The sequence below is a fragment of the Tachysurus fulvidraco genome, chromosome 6 (genome assembly GCF_022655615.1).
Source record: "Tachysurus fulvidraco isolate hzauxx_2018 chromosome 6, HZAU_PFXX_2.0, whole genome shotgun sequence".
NCBI classification, from domain to species: domain Eukaryota; kingdom Metazoa; phylum Chordata; class Actinopteri; order Siluriformes; family Bagridae; genus Tachysurus; species Tachysurus fulvidraco.
Window position 1 is genome coordinate 4235908 of NC_062523.1, and position 17744 is coordinate 4253651.

Consider the following 17744-nt stretch of genomic DNA (forward strand, 5'->3'; position numbering starts at 1 on the left):
AAAACAGAAGTTTAAACTTCATCCCCTGTTGAAACCTAAAACCCAGACGTTCTTTGATCATAATATTTGCATAAAGATGCTACAACTTTGTGCAGAGCCATACAACTGCAATTCAGTTACATACACAGAGACAAAATTGTTGGTACCATTTCATTAGAGAAAGAAAACCCCCACAAAGGTCACTTAAAGAGCCAAAAAAACTATGTACAGTATTATCCTCATTGTTATATTTTCTTACACCTAGGAATAGTTTGCAAAAATAGATTTGGTACGTTAAACCATTTTTAATACATTTGTGTTTTTTGAGTGAAAAAATTTGCAAGGTTGCAGAACAACACAGTCACTCAGAGGTGGGAAAAAGCATTTCAAGCTAGAAATACAGCCAGCATTTCCAGGCAAATTGAGCCTTGAAAGATGAGGGTCCCCATAAGGCATGAATGGGGTGACCAAGGAGATCTGCACCCCAGTCCAGTCCTCTGCCTTTTGGAAATGTTTTCACTAACTCAGTGTGAAACCCAAAGACCTGAAGTCTATAAATAAATACATCCTGATACTGATTCTTACTAGGTCATGCACTAAGAACACAATAAGTCTAAAAACCTTCTTGTGAGTTATTTTAGCAAGAAATGCAGGGAGGTTCAAGTTCAAGATTCAGCAATTTGTTATCTTTATCACTTTGCATATATTCTGGTCATCAGCAAAAGTATGATATATTACAGAAACAAAGTGTTACAGAAACAAAAATGTTGTAGAAACGCCCTTTAATGATGATGCAATTATATTATTTTGCATGTGCTTTAAATGACTTCTCTCAAGTTGAAAGTAGAAAGTTGTAAGTTGTGCTGCCAGAGAGACTAGTAAAGGTTTACAGAGTTTAGACTCAAACACCAAAGATGAAGTATCTCTTTTTTATTTGTCACCTGTTTGTCCTTTATGGGACATCTGTAAGTGTGACAAGAGAATACTTTTTTGTTTCTGATCGGAAGACCTTGACTACAGCTCATGACTATTGCATACAACACTTTGGGAATTTGGCTACCATCACTTCTGAAGAGGAAAACAACAAAGCTCTGTTGGTTACAGGACAAAACCTAGCTTGGAATGGGCTTATCAGAACTGCACCACATGTAAAGAACTGGACATGGGCTGATGGAGATACATCAAATTTCACAAAGTGGTTACTTGGCGAGCCCAATGATGTTAATGCAGGAGAGAATTGTGTTGTTATGGATCAAAATGGCTGGCGTGATACTAGCTGTAATCGAGAATTTCCTTCCGTTTGTTCTAGGAGTTTCATATTTGTGAATGAGAAAAAAACCTGGGAGATGGCTCTTCAGCATTGCAGGACTCAATACACTAGCTTGGCTTCTATGGAATCAGATAAATCGCTTCAATATTATCAGACACTGCTTAAAACAGAAACTCAACCCGCAACAGTGTGGATAGGCCTGCGATTCCTTGGTGGAAAATGGTTCTGGGTGAACGGGATGCTGCTGGGGAGCAATGTACCTCTAAATCAATGCCCAATCAAGCCGTATAGCTGTGGTGCCTTCAACTTCAACACATTAGTCTGGGAGAACAGAGACTGCAATGAGGAGCATAATTTTCTCTGCTATCACAGACGGTGAGTATTAAACATTCAGAACATCAACCAGAAATGTGTTAGTTTGAATATTAATGAGATAATGCAGGATTATTAATAGAATTTTAAGACCAGCACAAAAGACTTTACAATAAAAAAGGTTTAAATAACAGTCAATATCTCCTTCAATGTTTAATTAAACCTGTATATGTTAAAAACTGTATTTTTTCTTTCTCTAGAAATAACTCTCTGGAATATTCTCTGGAATAAGAAGAATATCTCTCTCAAGAAGCATTCTTCAATAAATCATTCAGAATATTCTAGATGTAGAATCTAGTATGTAGTATGATTAACCTGGGTCATCACTTTTTAGCCTTAATATAACAGTAAAATAGTTTTCATTGATTGAAATTAGGGCAGGTGTTGTTTAATTGTGTACTTTTTTTTAATATTAATATGCTAAAACATTGTGTACCTGTGAATAGATGTTTGGGGATTAGTTTTTCTAGAATAATTTAATGGAGGAATTTTGTGTATTTATGAGTAAATGTTTGGAGGTTGGGTTTTCAGTAACTTTTTAAAATCTAACGTAAAAGCTAAGATTACATTTTTCCTAAGAGCCGTTTGACTTATTTGAATGGGAAAGTAATGCCCAAAGCTACATTTTAACATTAGTTTGCATTGATCTTGGGTCACCAGAAGCACGTAAGCTATAGTGCTATTTAAATAATTTAATTTCTCTGCTACATACACATTAAAACATTCCTTTCAAGAGAATATCCTGCATGAATAGGCAGGAAATGTACTGCTCTAGCCATTGTAAAACAATCTGTTCACCTTGTTGTTCAGTTTTCCACTTCAGTTAAAATCAACCAACAATGTTATTATTATTATTATTATTATTATTATTATTATTATTATTATTATTATTATTATTATTATTATTATTATTATAACAATAGTTCAAAGTCTGAAGCTCTGATTATCTAGATCCAACCACTTTCATCTATGTTAAACAAAATAATCACACTAATTAAATGTCTGAAATTGAACGAAATTTTTATTCTAATTATAAGAATGTAACTTTTATTGTAAAGTCTTTATATATATATATATATATATATATATATATATATATATATATATATATATATATATATATATATATAAGTATATATAAAGACTTTACAATAAAAGTTGTATGTTCAATTCTGTAATAAAAACTGTATATTTTTTTCTTTTCTTAAAGACAAAATTCCACAAAACTGGAATAAGAAGAATATATCCCGAAGCATTCTCTTCAAAAAGTCATTTAGAATATTATGTAGTATATTTAACCAGGATCGGCACTCATAAGCTTTTACATAGCCATAGATTAGTGAAGAAATTATGGTAGGTGTTTAATTATAAAGAACTCATAATGTTTATATTACAACATTGTTTAAATGAGTACTGTAAATGTCTCTGGTTGTTTCTTTCTACAATAAGTTCTTGTGTAATGTAGAACATTGTAACTTTTAGGAAAACAAACTAGAAAGCAAAAGTTAAAAAATAATTAAATAAAATAGAGAAATGCAAGAAATTCCTTTTTTAGTTGGTTATTGTATAAAAAATAAAGACAAATGTAAAAGAATGTGATAGCTGACATTGTTTTATATACAGTAGGTTCACTTTTGTACCTTGCCTTGTTATTTGAAAGGGAAATCTGATGCACTAAGCTACTTTTTGACTTTGCTTTGCATAGAACTTGAGTCACTACATTTACTACACAGTGCTTTTTTAATCATTATTGTTGCTGTACTACTTTCAATCATTAAAATACCAATGTCACATGAATACATGATGAGTGCATGATTTTTTTCTTCAAAAGTTGAATAAATAAATCAGAAATATATAAATAAATAATAATAAATATATCCAGAAGCTTTGATTATGCAGGCATGTTACATAGAACAATAAATCTCACATTGTAAGAATTGCTTTGTACACCTCATAACATTTGCTTGAAGTTACTTAGTTTTGTGCATTTATACAAGCAGACATCAGTTGCAGCTGTTTAAGTAAATCATGCTCTACCATATGGGGCCAGAATTGTTTCGTTATTCTGAATAAATATACTATGATCCACAAATTAATTTAAAGAGTTTCACAAATATTTTTTAAATCAACAAATGCACAATAAGCATACCATTAAATATATGTTACAAATTTCACAAAAATAAATGAAATTCACAAATAAATAAAATGGGATTTGCAAATAAAAAAATATTTATAAATTGTATTTATTGGTGAATGGCGTCCTGCTCATTTGTGAATCGCGTTCTGTGCAATTGTGGATTTGAAACATTTCTAACGTCAAGACGTGCACAAGAATCCACAAATAGGTGACTCCGCCCACCGTCTACTCCAGCCAATCGGACAACGGTCGGGTAGAGTAAATGTGTCTTATATAATTTGTGCTAGGAGCACTGTCAGAAAAAAATGGTGGTACTCTTTAATAATAATAATAATAATAATAATAATAATAATAATAATAATAATAATCTACAATTGTATGTACATATATACAATTGGTACAAACATGTACCTCTGAGGTGCGATCCAACTTGATAGGTGCATACCGCCACCTACTGTGATGGAGTGTGAAGAGTGTAAATCAGAACGTGATTGGTTGGAGGTAGACCGTGCCACAATTGGTCAGCGCCACGAGACCGTTGTCCGATTGGCTGGAATAAATGGTGGGCGGAGTCCACCTATTTGTGGATTCTTGTGCACGTCTTGACGTTAGAAATGTTTCAAATCCACAAATGCACAGAACGCAATCCACAAATGAGCAGGAAGCCATTCACAAATAAATTCAATTAAATATATATTTATTTTAAAAAAATTATTTGCTTATCCCATTTTATTTATTTGTGAATTTCATTTCTTTTTGTGAAATTTGTAACATATATTTACCAAATGCTTATTGTGCATTTGTTGATTTAAAAATATTTGTGAAACTTTATATTTATTTGTGGATCATAGTATATTTATTCAGAATAACGAAACAATTCTGACCCCATATAGCAGTCCCACTGGACTCAAGCCTGTCCACATGAAGCCATCCCTAGCAGAAGTGAACTCCATCAAGATAAAAGACTCCAACCAAAAGTAGGGCATCAGAATGGATACCACACTTGTAGCTCAGTACACTAGGAACTGTGGAGTAGCATGTGTTGTTTGTCAGAGAAGAGAGAGAGAGAGAGAATATTAAGCATACTTGGGATCATGTAATTATTGTCTGACTCATAACTAAAAGGAAGTGCCAGAAGGAGACACAGACATGAGGACATGGGGATGTGGTAGCCTAGTGGTTAAGGTGTTGGGCTACCAATCAGAAGGTTGTGAGTTTGATTCCTATGTTTACCAAGCTGCCACTGCTGGGCCCCTGAGCAAGGCCCTTAACCCTCAGCTGAGATAAATGTAATTCGCTCTTGATAAGGGTGTCTGCCAAATGCTGTAGAGATAAATGTAATGTAAATGCTGAGACTGTATGGTTGTTTGTGTGACTAGTAAAATTAGAATTTAAAAGTCTTTAGGATTTTAGGAGCTTGGGGACATTAAGAAAATTGGTATGGCAATATACAGTACAGACCAAAAGTTTGGACACACCTTCTCATTCAAAGAGAACATTTAGTTCATAACAAAAAAGTGTGAAACAACTGAAAAGATGTCATATTCTAGGTTCTTCAAAGTAGCCACCTTTTGCTCTGATTACTGCTTTGCACACTCTTGGCATTCTCTTGATGAGCTTCAAGAGGTAGTCACCTGAAACGGTCTTCCAACTGTCTTGAAGAAGTTCCCAGAGATGCTTAGCACTTGTTGGCCCTTTTGCCTTCACTCTGCGATCCAGCTCACCCCAAACCATCTCGATTGGGTTCAGGTCCGGTGACTGTAGAGGCCAGGTCATCTGGTGCAGCACCCCATCACTCTCCTTCATGATCAAATAGCCCTTACACAGCCTCGAGGTGTGTTTGGGGTCATTTTTTTTTTCTTTTTTTTTTGTTATGTATATAATTCCACATGTGTTAATTCATAGTTTTGATGCCTTCAGTGTGAATCTACAATTTTAATAGTCATGAAAAAAAAGAAAACTCTTTGAATGAGAAGGTGTGTCCAAACTTTTGGTCTGTACTGTACTAATTACTCCCTCTAAGATATCACTGGGATGTGGGTTCATTATCCCGAAAAAGATGAGAACTATGGGGTACATGGAGGTTACTTTGTCTTTGAGCATAATATCTTTTCAAATTGGAAGGCACTGAATTTGAGCATGGTAGAAAGTGCACAATGTGTGATGGACTCTCCATTAAAGGACCCTTTTTCCAGCAGATCGATTCCTCTCAAGAAACCTTAACATATTCTAATTCTTATTCTAATAGAAAAAGGTACTCACAAAAGTCTTGACTAACACATTAAAAGACGAATGCCCCCCCCCCTTCAGAGTTTGTTTTTTTAGTAACTTCTAGGAAATCAACCTAAAAAACGTTTTAATATTTTTAGATATTTAAGCAGAAACAGAAACTAAGATTACATTGTTTAAAAGAGACTCTGTTCTTTTACATTTGACAGATTTGAATGGGAAATCAGATGCACACTTTAACTTTACATTTGCATTGAGGCACCAGATGCACTCACGCTATAGTGCTAGTGTTTTTTTTTTTTTTTTTTTGTAATTTGTTTTTTGTTTTTTTGATAATAACAAATGAAAATTTAAAATCCAGTTACAGAATAGCTGAACAGATTTCTGTTCCTGAAAAACAGAAGTTTAAACTTCATCCCCTGTTGAAACCTAAAACCCAGACATTCTTTGATCATAATATTTGCATAAAGATGCTACAACTTTGTGCAGAGCCATACAACCGCAATTCAGTTATATACACAGAGACAAAATTGTTGGTACCATTTCATTAGAGAAAGAAAACCCCCACAAAGGTCACTTAAAGAGCCAAAAAAAACTATGTACAGTATTATCCTCATTGTTATATTTTCTTACACATAGGAATAGTTTGCAAAAATAGATTTGGTACGTTAAACTATTTTTAATACATTTGTGTTTTTTGAGTGAAAAAATTTGCAAGGTTGCAGAACAACACAGTCACTCAGAGGTGGGAAAAAGCATTTCAAGCTAGAAATACAGCCAGCATTTCCAGGCAAATTGAGCCTTGAAAGATGAGGGTCCCCATAAGGCATGAATGGGGTGACCAAGGAGATCTGCACCCCAGTCCAGTCCTCTGCCTTTTGGAAATGTTTTCACTAACTCAGTGTGAAACCCAAAGACCTGAAGTCTATAAATAAATACATCCTGATACTGATTCTTACTAGGTCATGCACTAAGAACACAATAAGTCTAAAAACCTTCTTGTGAGTTATTTTAGCAAGAAATGCAGGGAGGTTCAAGTTCAAGATTCAGCAATTTGTTATCTTTATCACTTTGCATATATTCTGGTCATCAGCAAAAGTATGATATATTACAGAAACAAAGTGTTACAGAAACAAAAATGTTGTAGAAACGCCCTTTAATGATGATGCAATTATATTATTTTGCATGTGCTTTAAATGACTTCTCTCAAGTTGAAAGTAGAAAGTTGTAAGTTGTGCTGCCAGAGAGACTAGTAAAGGTTTACAGAGTTTAGACTCAAACACCAAAGATGAAGTATCTCTTTTTTATTTGTCACCTGTTTGTCCTTCATGGGACATCTGTAAGTCTGACAAGAGAATACTTTTTTGTTTCTCAGCAGATGACCTGGACTAAAGCTCAGGACTATTGCATACAACACTTTGGGAATTTGGCGACCATCACTTCTGAAGAGGAAAACAACAAAGCTCTGTTGGTTACAGGAGAAAACCTACCTTGGAATGGGCTTATCAGAACTGCACCACATGTAAAGAACTGGACATGGGCTGATGGAGATACATCAAATTTCACAAAGTGGTCCTTTGGAGAGCCCAATGATGGTAATGCAGGAGAGAATTGTGTTGTTATGGATCAAAATGGCTGGCGTGATACTAGCTGTAATGGAGAATTTCCTTCCGTTTGTTCTAGGAGTTTCATATTTGTGAATGAGAAAAAAACCTGGGAGATGGCTCTTCAGCATTGCAGGACTCAATACACTAGCTTGGCTTCTATGGAATCAGATAAATCGCTTCAATATTATCAGACACTGCTTAAAACAGAAACTCAAGCAGCAACAGTGTGGATAGGCCTGCGATTCCTTGATGGAAAATGGTTATGGGTGAACGGGATGCTGCTGGGGAGCAATGTACCTCTAAATCAATGCCCAATCAAGCCGTATAGCTGTGGTGTCTTCAACTTCAACACATTAGTCTGGGAAAACAGAGACTGCAATGAGGAGCATAATTTTCTCTGCTATCACAGACGGTGAGTATTAAACATTCAGAACATCAACCAGAAATGTGTTAGTTTGAATATTAATGAGATAATGCAGGATTATTAATAGAATTTTAAGACCAGCACAAAAGACTTTACAATAAAAAAGGTTTAAATAACAGTCAATATCTCCTTCAATGTTTAATTAAACCTGAATATGTTAAAAACTGTATTTTTTTCTTTCTCTAGAAATAACTCTCTGGAATATTCTCTGGAATAAGAAGAATATCTCTCTCAAGAAGCATTCTTCAATAAATCATTCAGAATATTCTAGATGTAGAATCTAGTATGTAGTATGATTAACCTGGGTCATCACTTTTTAGCCTTAATATAACAGTAAAATAGTTTTCATTGATTGAAATTAGGGCAGGTGTTGTTTAATTATGTACTTTTTTTTTAAAATATTAATATGCTAAAACATTGTGTACCTGTGAATAGATGTTTGGGGATTAGTTTTTCTAGAAAAAATTAATGGAGGAATTTTGTGTATTTATGAGTAAATGTTTGGAGGTTGGGTTTTCAGTAACTTTTTAAAATCTAACGTAAAAGCTAAGATTACATTTTTCCTAAGAGCCCATTTGACTTATTTGAATGGGAAAGTAATGCCCAAAGCTACATTTTAACATTAGTTTGCATTGATCTTGGGTCACCAGAAGCACGTGAGCTATAGTGCTATTTAAATAATTTAATTTCTCTGCTACATACACATTAAAACATTCCTTTCAAGAGAATACCCTGCATGAATAGGCAGGAAATGTACTGCTCTAGCCATTGTAAAACAATCTGTTCACCTTGTTGTTCAGTTTTCCACTTCAGTTAAAATCAACCAACAATATTATTATTATTATTATTATTATTATTATTATTATTATTATTATTATTATTATTATTATTATTATTATTATTGTTGTTGTTGTTGTTATTATTATTATAACAACAACAACAACAACAATAATAATAATAATAATAATAATAATAATAATAATAATAATAATAATAGTTCAAAGTCTGAAGCTCTGATTATCTAGATCCAACCACTTTCATCTATGTTAAACAAAATAATCACACTAATTAAATGTCTGAAATTGAACGAAATTCTTATTCTAATTATAAGAAAAAAAATCTGGCAGAACATTTCAGCATCTTTCTGTTCCTAAGAAACAGATAGTTTAGTGTCTAATTATGCAAGCAATTAATGCTGAATATGTATTGTAATTTACTTTCAAAATCCTTAATATGTATTGGTGTAAAGCAAACCATAAACATTCTTTGTTGTTTGCAAAATGTTAAGAATTGAACTTAATTGAACTTAATATTATTCTATTTGTATTAACAATGGATATTGTCACAAAGCAGTTTTATAGACATTTGGATGAAAATTTGACATTTATATTCATCCAGAATGGACCAGCCAGGGTCCTGGGATGAATAAAAAATATCTAAGATGAGAAAGAAACCTTGAGAGGAATCTGGTAGGTAACACAAGATTTTTAAAAATGTGTCTGATTCTAACAGAAAAAGTCAAAACACTCTTTGACTAAGACATTAAAAGACTAAAGCTCTTCCCCTTGTTCAGAGTTTGTTTTTTTAGTAACTTCTAGGAAATCAACCTACAGTAGAAGACTTATATTTAAGCAGAAACAGAAACAAAGATTACATTATTTAGAAGAGACTCTTTTACATTTGACAGATCTGAATGGGAAATCAGAGGCACACTTTAACTTTACATTTGCATTGAATCACTCAAGCTATAGTGCTAGTGGTTTTGTTGTTGTTGTTGTTGTTGTTGTTGTTGTTGTTGTTGTTGTTTTGATAAAGACAAATAAAAATTTAAAAATCCAGTTACAGATTAGCTGAACAAGTAAGCAGATTTCTGTTCCTGAAAAACAGAAGTTTAAACTTTATCCTCTGTTGAAACCTAAACCCCAGACACTCTTTGTCATTATATTTGCATGTAGATGCTACAACTTTGTGCAGAGCCATACAACCACAATTCAGTTATATACACATAGACAAAATTGTTGGTACCCTTGAATGAGGTGACCAAGGAGATCTCCACCCCAGTCCAGTCCTCTGCCTTTCGGAAATGTTTTCAATGACAGTGTGAAACCCAAAGATAGCGACCTAAGGATAGAATGCTTATGTTCTGTAAAGCTGCTTTGAGACAATGTCTATTGTAAAAAGTGCTATACAAATAAACTTGAATTGAATTGATTTGAATTGAATGCTCTCCTGTTCTCTCTCTCAAACACATGCTATAAATCTCACACAAAAAAGTCAAAAAGGCTTAAAGATAGAAAGATTAAGTCAAGAAAAATCCTTAAATGATGTTGCACTCATTATGTTCATGTCATCCAATTCAATTGTGTATAACAGTGGATATTGTATGAAGGCAGCTTTACAGAAATATAAAAATATAGAAGAAAAAAGGACAAAAGTTTAAAAGAAATGTGTGATTATAAATAATGTAATTTCTACAACTGTGTAAAGTCAAGTTGGGTTGTGTAACCACGAGCTCCTGACCAACTTATGGATCAGAGATAATCTATGATCAATTCTGTTCATTATGGACATACAGCAGGTATAATAAGTATTAAACATGCCAACACACCAAAAAAACAAACATATATAAGTTCAGAAATTAAGTTGTGTTGTGTGTCTTTCTCTGAAAACAATTGAGAGTTTCCTTGGCTGTGTGTTTGGGTTCATTGTTTTGCTGAAATATCCACCCTCGTTTCATCTTCATCATCCTGATAGATGGCAGTAGATTTTTATCAAGAATGTTTGGTTTATTTTTCAATTTATCCTTCCTTCAAGTATATGAAATTTGCCAGAGCCATATTCTGAAAAACAGTGCCACACCAGGATGTACCCAACTCAAACTTCACCGTTGGTAAGGTGTTTTTGTGTGAGCCTGAACTCCGTGGGGCCCTAAGCAAAATTCTGCTAAGGGGCCCTCCTACCTGACCCGTGAGCCGTGTAAACCATTTGCCACACATTCACACTTGACACCCCACTGCTCCCACTACAAACCTCCCTCCTTTTAAAAAAGTTTGCTCCATCTCTCGGTCAAAGAGTAAAACAATACAGAATTAAATGATGTATAAACAAATATTTATTGAATGGAATATTTTAAATAGAATTTTGTGTTATTATATATTAGCAAGTGAATTAAAATGTAATTCCTGGTTATGGTTACTACTAGAAATCACACTCTTAATATTTCCATTTTAAGTATTGAATACTGAATTCTTGATATCAAAAATCCATATCATGTGAATGTATAAAAGCTAAAATGGCTTGCCATACCGTATCACTGTGTTTTATAGTATGCATGAGAGCAGTACTTGATCCCTGATGGTTATTATTTACTGAGGGATGTGCATTCATATTGACCTGGCATTATGCCCACTCCAATGTAAATCCATTGGTTTCCATATTGCATTAACGTTGTTGTAATCTTGATTGAGAGACTATAAACATTGTCATTTAGGAGTGTTATCATGCTGCTTTTTGTACTGGTGCCCACACAGATGTTGCTGGAAAACATGTTGTGGATTACAGCATCCACAGAGTTCAAATTTGGTCTCACCTGACCAGACATTATTCTTCCAGTATTTCACATGCTTGTATAAATTTTGAGCATTGACATTAAACAAGATTTTACATGCTATTTCTTTGGCAACATAATCTAGTGTGGTAAGTGTGCATATAGGCCATGAAGGTTGAATGCCTTTCTCATGATTTTCTTTAAAACAATTGTACCTACTAATTCCAGGTCTTTCTAAAATTCTACACAAGTGGTCGTTGGCTCTTGGACAACTCTTCTGATAATTCTTTTAACTTCTATGTTAGTAATCTTGCTAGGAGTACCTGGTTGGTCATGGTCGGTTTAATTGTGAAATGATTTTCTTTCTTCAGCATTCTTAAGGACTTCTCTCATCTTGCCCATAGACTGTTTTCACTTTTGCCCTCCGGCAGGCATTTCAAGTGCCTCCGGACCAGGACCAGCCGACTAAAGAACAGCTTTCTTCCTAGGCTGTCTATTGAACTCTGCCCCTCGCTGATCATACTGTACTGTCAATGTCCTTTATACATTGTTCCATCTCCCCCCTCACACTTCGTTATTGCGCTAATGGACTGTTTACAAAATGGACGTTATTGCACTAATGGACTATTACACAAACTATGCTCACTTGCACACTTGCTCTTTTTTTGCATTGCTGCTCACCATTGCCTTACCATTGTATATATCCACCTGATTTCTGTTTATAGTAACAGCTATATATTATATTAATAGCCATATATTTTGTTTATAGCACATACCATTCTGTAAATTTTAGTTTATATTAATAGCCATCTGCATATTATATTCATAGTACATGTATATTCAACTCTATATTTTGTTCATAGATTGCATAGGTCTTAAGAGAGCTCTTTGCTTTTACCAATCATGATACATTTCTTATGTCACATCTTAGTAATGAGAAACAGGATTGCTTTCTAATTACTGATAGATTTCAGCTGGTGTCTTAGCTTTCCGTGCCTTTTTGCGCCTCTTTAGCTTCATATAATTCTTCAATACTTTTTCCCTGTGTCAGTCCATTTCATTACACATAATTTCTGAACTTATTTGTTTTGCTTTCTTTGCATGTATTAATTACTTGGGTTGTTACCTAAGTCTGGTGAAAATTTCATGTCAACGGCACCTTTAGAAATATATTTACTGAGAAAAATATTCAATACTTTGTGTTCAATACTTATTTTACCTGCTGTAACACTAAATCCTTCATGCCAATGCTTTTAAATGGTCAGTGATTATACAAGTGTGCAAAAATAACCAACACAACAGCTGTTCAAAATTGCCACCATAGTGTTTTTATCCATAGCAGTCCCATTGGACTCAAGGCTGTCCACATGGAGCCATCCCAAGCAGAAGTGAACTCCATCAAGATAAAAGACTCCAACCAAAAGTACAGTAGGGCATCAGAATGGATACCACACTTGTAACTCAGTACAATAGGAACTGTGGAGTAGCATGTGTTGTTTGTCAGAGAAGAGAGAGAGAGAGAGAGAGGGAGAGAAAGGGAGAGAGAGAGAATATTAAGCATGCTTGTGATCATGTAATTGTTAAAAGTCCTATTCGGACTGGATTAGTTTAATGTGGGGACGTGGGGGTAAAGTAATTATTACCAGAGCTTCTCTGTGATTTTAGTCCCGTCCGAATGCGCCATCTCGGTAATCATTACGGACAATGTCAGTAAAGATTACGGCGACTTTTACCTTCTGTAAAAAGGTCCGGAAAAATGACCTCAGGTAATACTAATCCCGTCTGAATCGACCCGCTGTAAATATGTACGGTAAAATTTCGTCATTTCCTGTTTAAAAGTAGTTTTTGGCGCGTTTTTCAAGCATGGAGGTGCCATGTTGTCTGTTTGCGAACGTGATAACAGGAAGCGACGTCATACGCACATGACGACAAGGAGGTTACTGTGGTGCGTAAAGCAAGTTACCCCTCCCACTTCTGCTAGTTTTACTGAGATGTCTTGTCCCGTGCGAATTGGCCAATTTATATTACAGACGTCCTGAGGTAAAATTGCATTACTCCACGTCCCCACGTAAAACTAGTCCCGTCCAAATAGTGCTAAAGACTATTATGTGCAAAATGTAGACAGAGGCTCTGACAGCATAACTAAAAGGGAGTGACAGAAGGAGACACAGACATGAGAACATGGGGATGTGGTAGCCTAGTGGTTAAGGTGTTGGGCTACCAGGTTGTGAGTTTGATTCCTATGTTTACTAAGCTGCCACTGCTGGGCCCCTGAGCAAGGCCCTTAACCCTCAATTGCTCAGCTGTATAAATGAGATAAATGTAAGTCGCTCTTGATAAGGGCGTCTGCCAAATGCTGTAGACATAAATAAAATGTAAATGCTGAGACTGTATGGTTGAATTAGAATTTAAAAGTCTTTAGGATTTAAAAGTCTTTAGGATTTTAGGAGCTTGGGGACATTAAGTAAATGTTAAATGACAATATATTGGTAAATTGTTATGATAATATATTAATTACTGGGTGATTTTTCACTCAATCTAGGATATCACTGGGATGTGGGTTCAACATCCAGAAAAAGATGAGAACTATGGGGTACTTGGAGGTTACTTTGACTTTGAGCAAAAAGTCTTTTCAGATTGGAAGGCACTGAATTTGAGCATGGTAGAAAGTGGACAATGTGTGATGGACCCTCCATTGAAGGACCCTTTTCCAGCAAATTGATTCCTCTCAAGAAACCTTGAGAGGAATCTGGTAGGTAACACAAGAAGATATTTAAAAATGTGTCTGATTCTAATAGAAAAAGGTACTCAAAAAAGTCTAGACTAAAACATTAAAAGACTAAAGCTCTTCCCCCTGTTCAGATTTTGTTTTTTTAATATTTTTAAATATTTAAGCAGAAACAGAAACTAAGATTACATTGTTTAAAAGAGACTCTCTTTGTTTTGTTTTTTTACATTTGACAGATTTGAATAGGAAATCAGACGCACACTTTAACTTTACATTTGCATTGAGGCACCAGATGCACTCAAACTATAGTGCTAGTGTTTTGGTTTTTTTTGTATTTTGTTTTTTTTTTTGATAATAACAAATGAAAATTTAAAATCCAGTTACAGAATAGCTGAACAGATTTCTGTTCTACTTTGCAAAAATAGATTTAGTTCATTAAGCCATTTTTAATACATTTGTGTTTTTTTGTGTGAAAAAATTTGCAAGGTTGCAGAACAACCCAGTCACTCAGAGGTGGGGAAAAAAATTCAAGCTAGAAACACAGCCAGCATATCTAGGCAAATTATGTGCCCTGAAAGATGAGGGTCCCCATAAGGCATGAATGAGGTGACCAAGGAGATCTCCACCCCAGTACAGTCCTCACCCTTTCGGAAATGTTTTCACAGATAGTGTGAAAGATAGCGACCTGTAAAGATAGAGAGAGAATATTAAGCATGCTTGTTGTAACAAAGCGGAGTCATATGGATCCATTTGCAGCATATTTAATAATATTGGCAGAACAGACAGGCAGGGTCAAGCACGACAAACACAATATCATAGAAATGGCAAAATCGGAATTGAGGGACAGGCAGAAGGTCAGGACAGGCAGCAACCAATCAGAGAGACAGGTAACAGAAACAAAGTCAAAACAATCGGAACAAACATTCAGAAAAACGCTCAGAATGACTGCGGATGCAAGTCGAGACTTTGCGCTGAGGTCAAGTTCATTTCCGTATTTATGCGCGTCAGCTGATAGAGAACAGCTGGCGCTGCGATTATGCTGAGCGGAGTACAGTGGGAAGTGTAGTCCAGAACTGTTCAGTATTCCGGAGATGTTTCTCTCCGTTGCGAGTGAGGAGGTGAGGCAGGTGCGTTGATCATGACAGAGCCCCCTGCGAGCGTCTCCCAATGCAAGGGCGTGTGAGACGCCGGGGTCTACCACGAGACCGGGGAGCAGGTTTGTCCGAGTGCTGTCGGTGGAAGTCGGCGGTGAGTGAGGGGACCAGGATGTCCCCCGCTTTGACCCAGATCTGGAATGGACTCACGAACCATGGGCTGAGCTTACGACAGGGGAGACGGAGGCGGAGATCGCGGGTGGATAGCCAGACCCACTGTCCGGGTTGGTAGTCGGGGTGCTCATGACGGCGTCCTTTGGCCTGTGCCTTTTGCCTGCGAATAGCCATTTGAAGTTGCCGATGCGCCACGCTCCATGTTTCCTCGCTATGACGAAATGACTCGTTAACGGCCGGTAAGTCGGAGGGCGTGTCGGTCCAGGGGAAAAGAGGACGCACTGGAACGGGATTAGGCCTGTGACAGGTTTGAGGAGAGAGTTTTGTCCATATTCGGCGCACATCAAATACTTGCTCCAGTCGGCTTGGTTATTTTGGCAGTATGAGCGCGGGAACCGGACGAGGTCTTGGTTCAGCCGTTCCATCTGTCTGTTGGCTTGAGGGTGGTACCCCGAGGTGAGACTGATGTTCACATTGAGCTGTCTGAAGAATGCCGACCAGACTCGTGAGGTGAACTGGGGGCCCCGATCGGACACGATATCTGCGGGTAGACCGTAGAACCGGAAAACAAAGTTGCACAGCACCTCCGTGGGGAGTTTCGACAGGGGAATCAGACGGCAGGCTTTGGAGAACCGGTCGATCATGGTGAGGATAACCGTGTGGTTGTTCGAACGGGGAAGGTCAGTGATAAAGTCGAGCGTGATGTGGGACCAGGGAACGCGTGGGTAGTGTCAACAGCAAGCCCGCGGGTAGCATTTGAGGGGGCTTCGAGGTGTTGCAGACTGCACAGGTCCGAACAAACTCGCGCATGTCCGTGGCTAAAGTTGGCCACCAAAACTGGTTCTGGGCCAGGTATATGGTGCCTGCGATGCTGGGATGGCCGGAGCTGGGGTTGGAGTGTAGGAGTTCCAGGAGGCTCGCCAGTTCTCGGGCACGTAAGTGCGTGACGGCGCGTTAACCAGGGTGATCTCTGTCATGATGTCCCACTGGATGGGCGCGAGAATGTGGGCCTCCGAGATGATGGCCTCGGGGCTCGCGTCCGGACCGGGCTCTCGGAACATTCGGGACAGAGCATCAGCCTTGACGTTCTTGGTCCCCGGCCTATAAGTCACCGTGAACCGGAAGCGCTTGGAGAACATGGCCCACCTAGCCTGACCGGGTTTCAAAGTAAAAGTTCGCGTTGTAAAAGGAAACGTTGTAACTCTTTGACGGTCTGTGGTCGGGGCCACTGTAGAACCGCGCGAACTTTGGAGTCATCTATCGCAACCCCCTCGTTGGAGATGACGTAGCCTAGGAAGGTTGTGGAGGTTCGGTGGAGTTTGCACTTCTCCACCTTGGGGTATAGACGGTGCTGGATGAGGCACTTCAGGACTGCCCACACGTGCCGGATGTGTTCCTCCAGGGTTTCGAAATATATCAGGATGTCGTTGATATACACAACCACCCAGTGGTCCAACATGTCACGGAACATGACATTTATGAACGACTGGAACACAGCTGGACTGTTCGAAAGGCCAAACGGCATGACCAAATATTCGTAGTGGCCAGACTGAGTCGAAAAGGAAGTCTTCCATTCGTCCCCCTCTCTGATCCGGATGAGGTTATAAGTGCAGCGCAAGTACAGTTTTGTGAAGTATCGGGCTCGGCGGAACTGCTCTAGGTCTGACGGTACGAGGGGGAGAGGATACCGGAACTTGACTGTCATGTCATTCAGCGCTCGATAGTCAATGCACGGGCGGAGACCTCCATCTTTTTTCTTCACAACGAAGAATCCGGAGGATGCCGGGGAGACGGAGGGTCGGATGAAGCCTTTCTGGAGCTCCTCCTCGATGTAAGTTTTCATGGCTGCTGTCTCCGGCTGTGACAGCGGGAAGATTCTCCCTCTGGGCGGACTGGACCTGGGTAGAAGCTCTATGGCACAGTCACTGGGCCGGTATGGTGGCAGTTCACTGGCCCGTGTTTTGCTGAAGGCTTCTGCCAGGTCTTGGCACTCCGCTGGGAGTTCGGAGCTGGTGGAGGTGGAGCATACAGAGAGCGTGGTGCTGGGTCGCGGGGTTTCCGTGGGGAGCGGCTGATGTCGTCGGCATGCTTCATCCCTGCTCGAGATGTGCAGGCCTCTCCAGGAGATAACGGGGTTGTGAAGCTGGAGCCAGGGGAGACCTAGGATGAGGAGGTGACGCGGG

The 17744-nt window shown here is 37.8% G+C and overlaps 2 protein-coding genes across 2 annotated transcripts; both read left to right on the plus strand.

Moving 5' to 3' along the window:
• The first annotated feature begins 812 nt into the window (after window positions 1-812).
• On the plus strand, window positions 813-2633 carry LOC113661249 (macrophage mannose receptor 1-like). The gene is made up of 2 exons (XM_027175285.2): window positions 813-1624; window positions 1822-2633. The coding sequence occupies exons 1-2, from the start codon at window positions 894-896 to the stop codon at window positions 1850-1852; spliced, it is 762 nt and encodes a 253-aa protein (XP_027031086.2). The 5' UTR covers window positions 813-893; the 3' UTR covers window positions 1853-2633.
• A 4563-nt stretch (window positions 2634-7196) lies between these two features.
• On the plus strand, window positions 7197-8861 carry LOC125141507 (macrophage mannose receptor 1-like). The gene is made up of 2 exons (XM_047815205.1): window positions 7197-8006; window positions 8205-8861. Exons 1-2 carry the CDS (start codon window positions 7276-7278, stop codon window positions 8233-8235), a joined length of 762 nt encoding a protein of 253 aa, XP_047671161.1. The 5' UTR covers window positions 7197-7275; the 3' UTR covers window positions 8236-8861.
• The last annotated feature ends 8883 nt before the right edge of the window (window positions 8862-17744 follow it).

Excerpts from the sequence above, each read along its gene's own strand:
- LOC113661249 (XM_027175285.2), top strand. The coding sequence starts at position 894 with ATGAAGTATCTCTTTTTTATTTGTCACCTGTTTGTCCTTTATGGGACA. Across the intron at positions 1,625-1,821 it reads TTTCTCTGCTATCACAGACG|AAATAACTCTCTGGAATATT; the intron begins GTGAGTATTAAA and ends TTCTTTCTCTAG.
- LOC125141507 (XM_047815205.1), top strand. The coding sequence starts at position 7,276 with ATGAAGTATCTCTTTTTTATTTGTCACCTGTTTGTCCTTCATGGGACA. Across the intron at positions 8,007-8,204 it reads TTTCTCTGCTATCACAGACG|AAATAACTCTCTGGAATATT; the intron begins GTGAGTATTAAA and ends TTCTTTCTCTAG.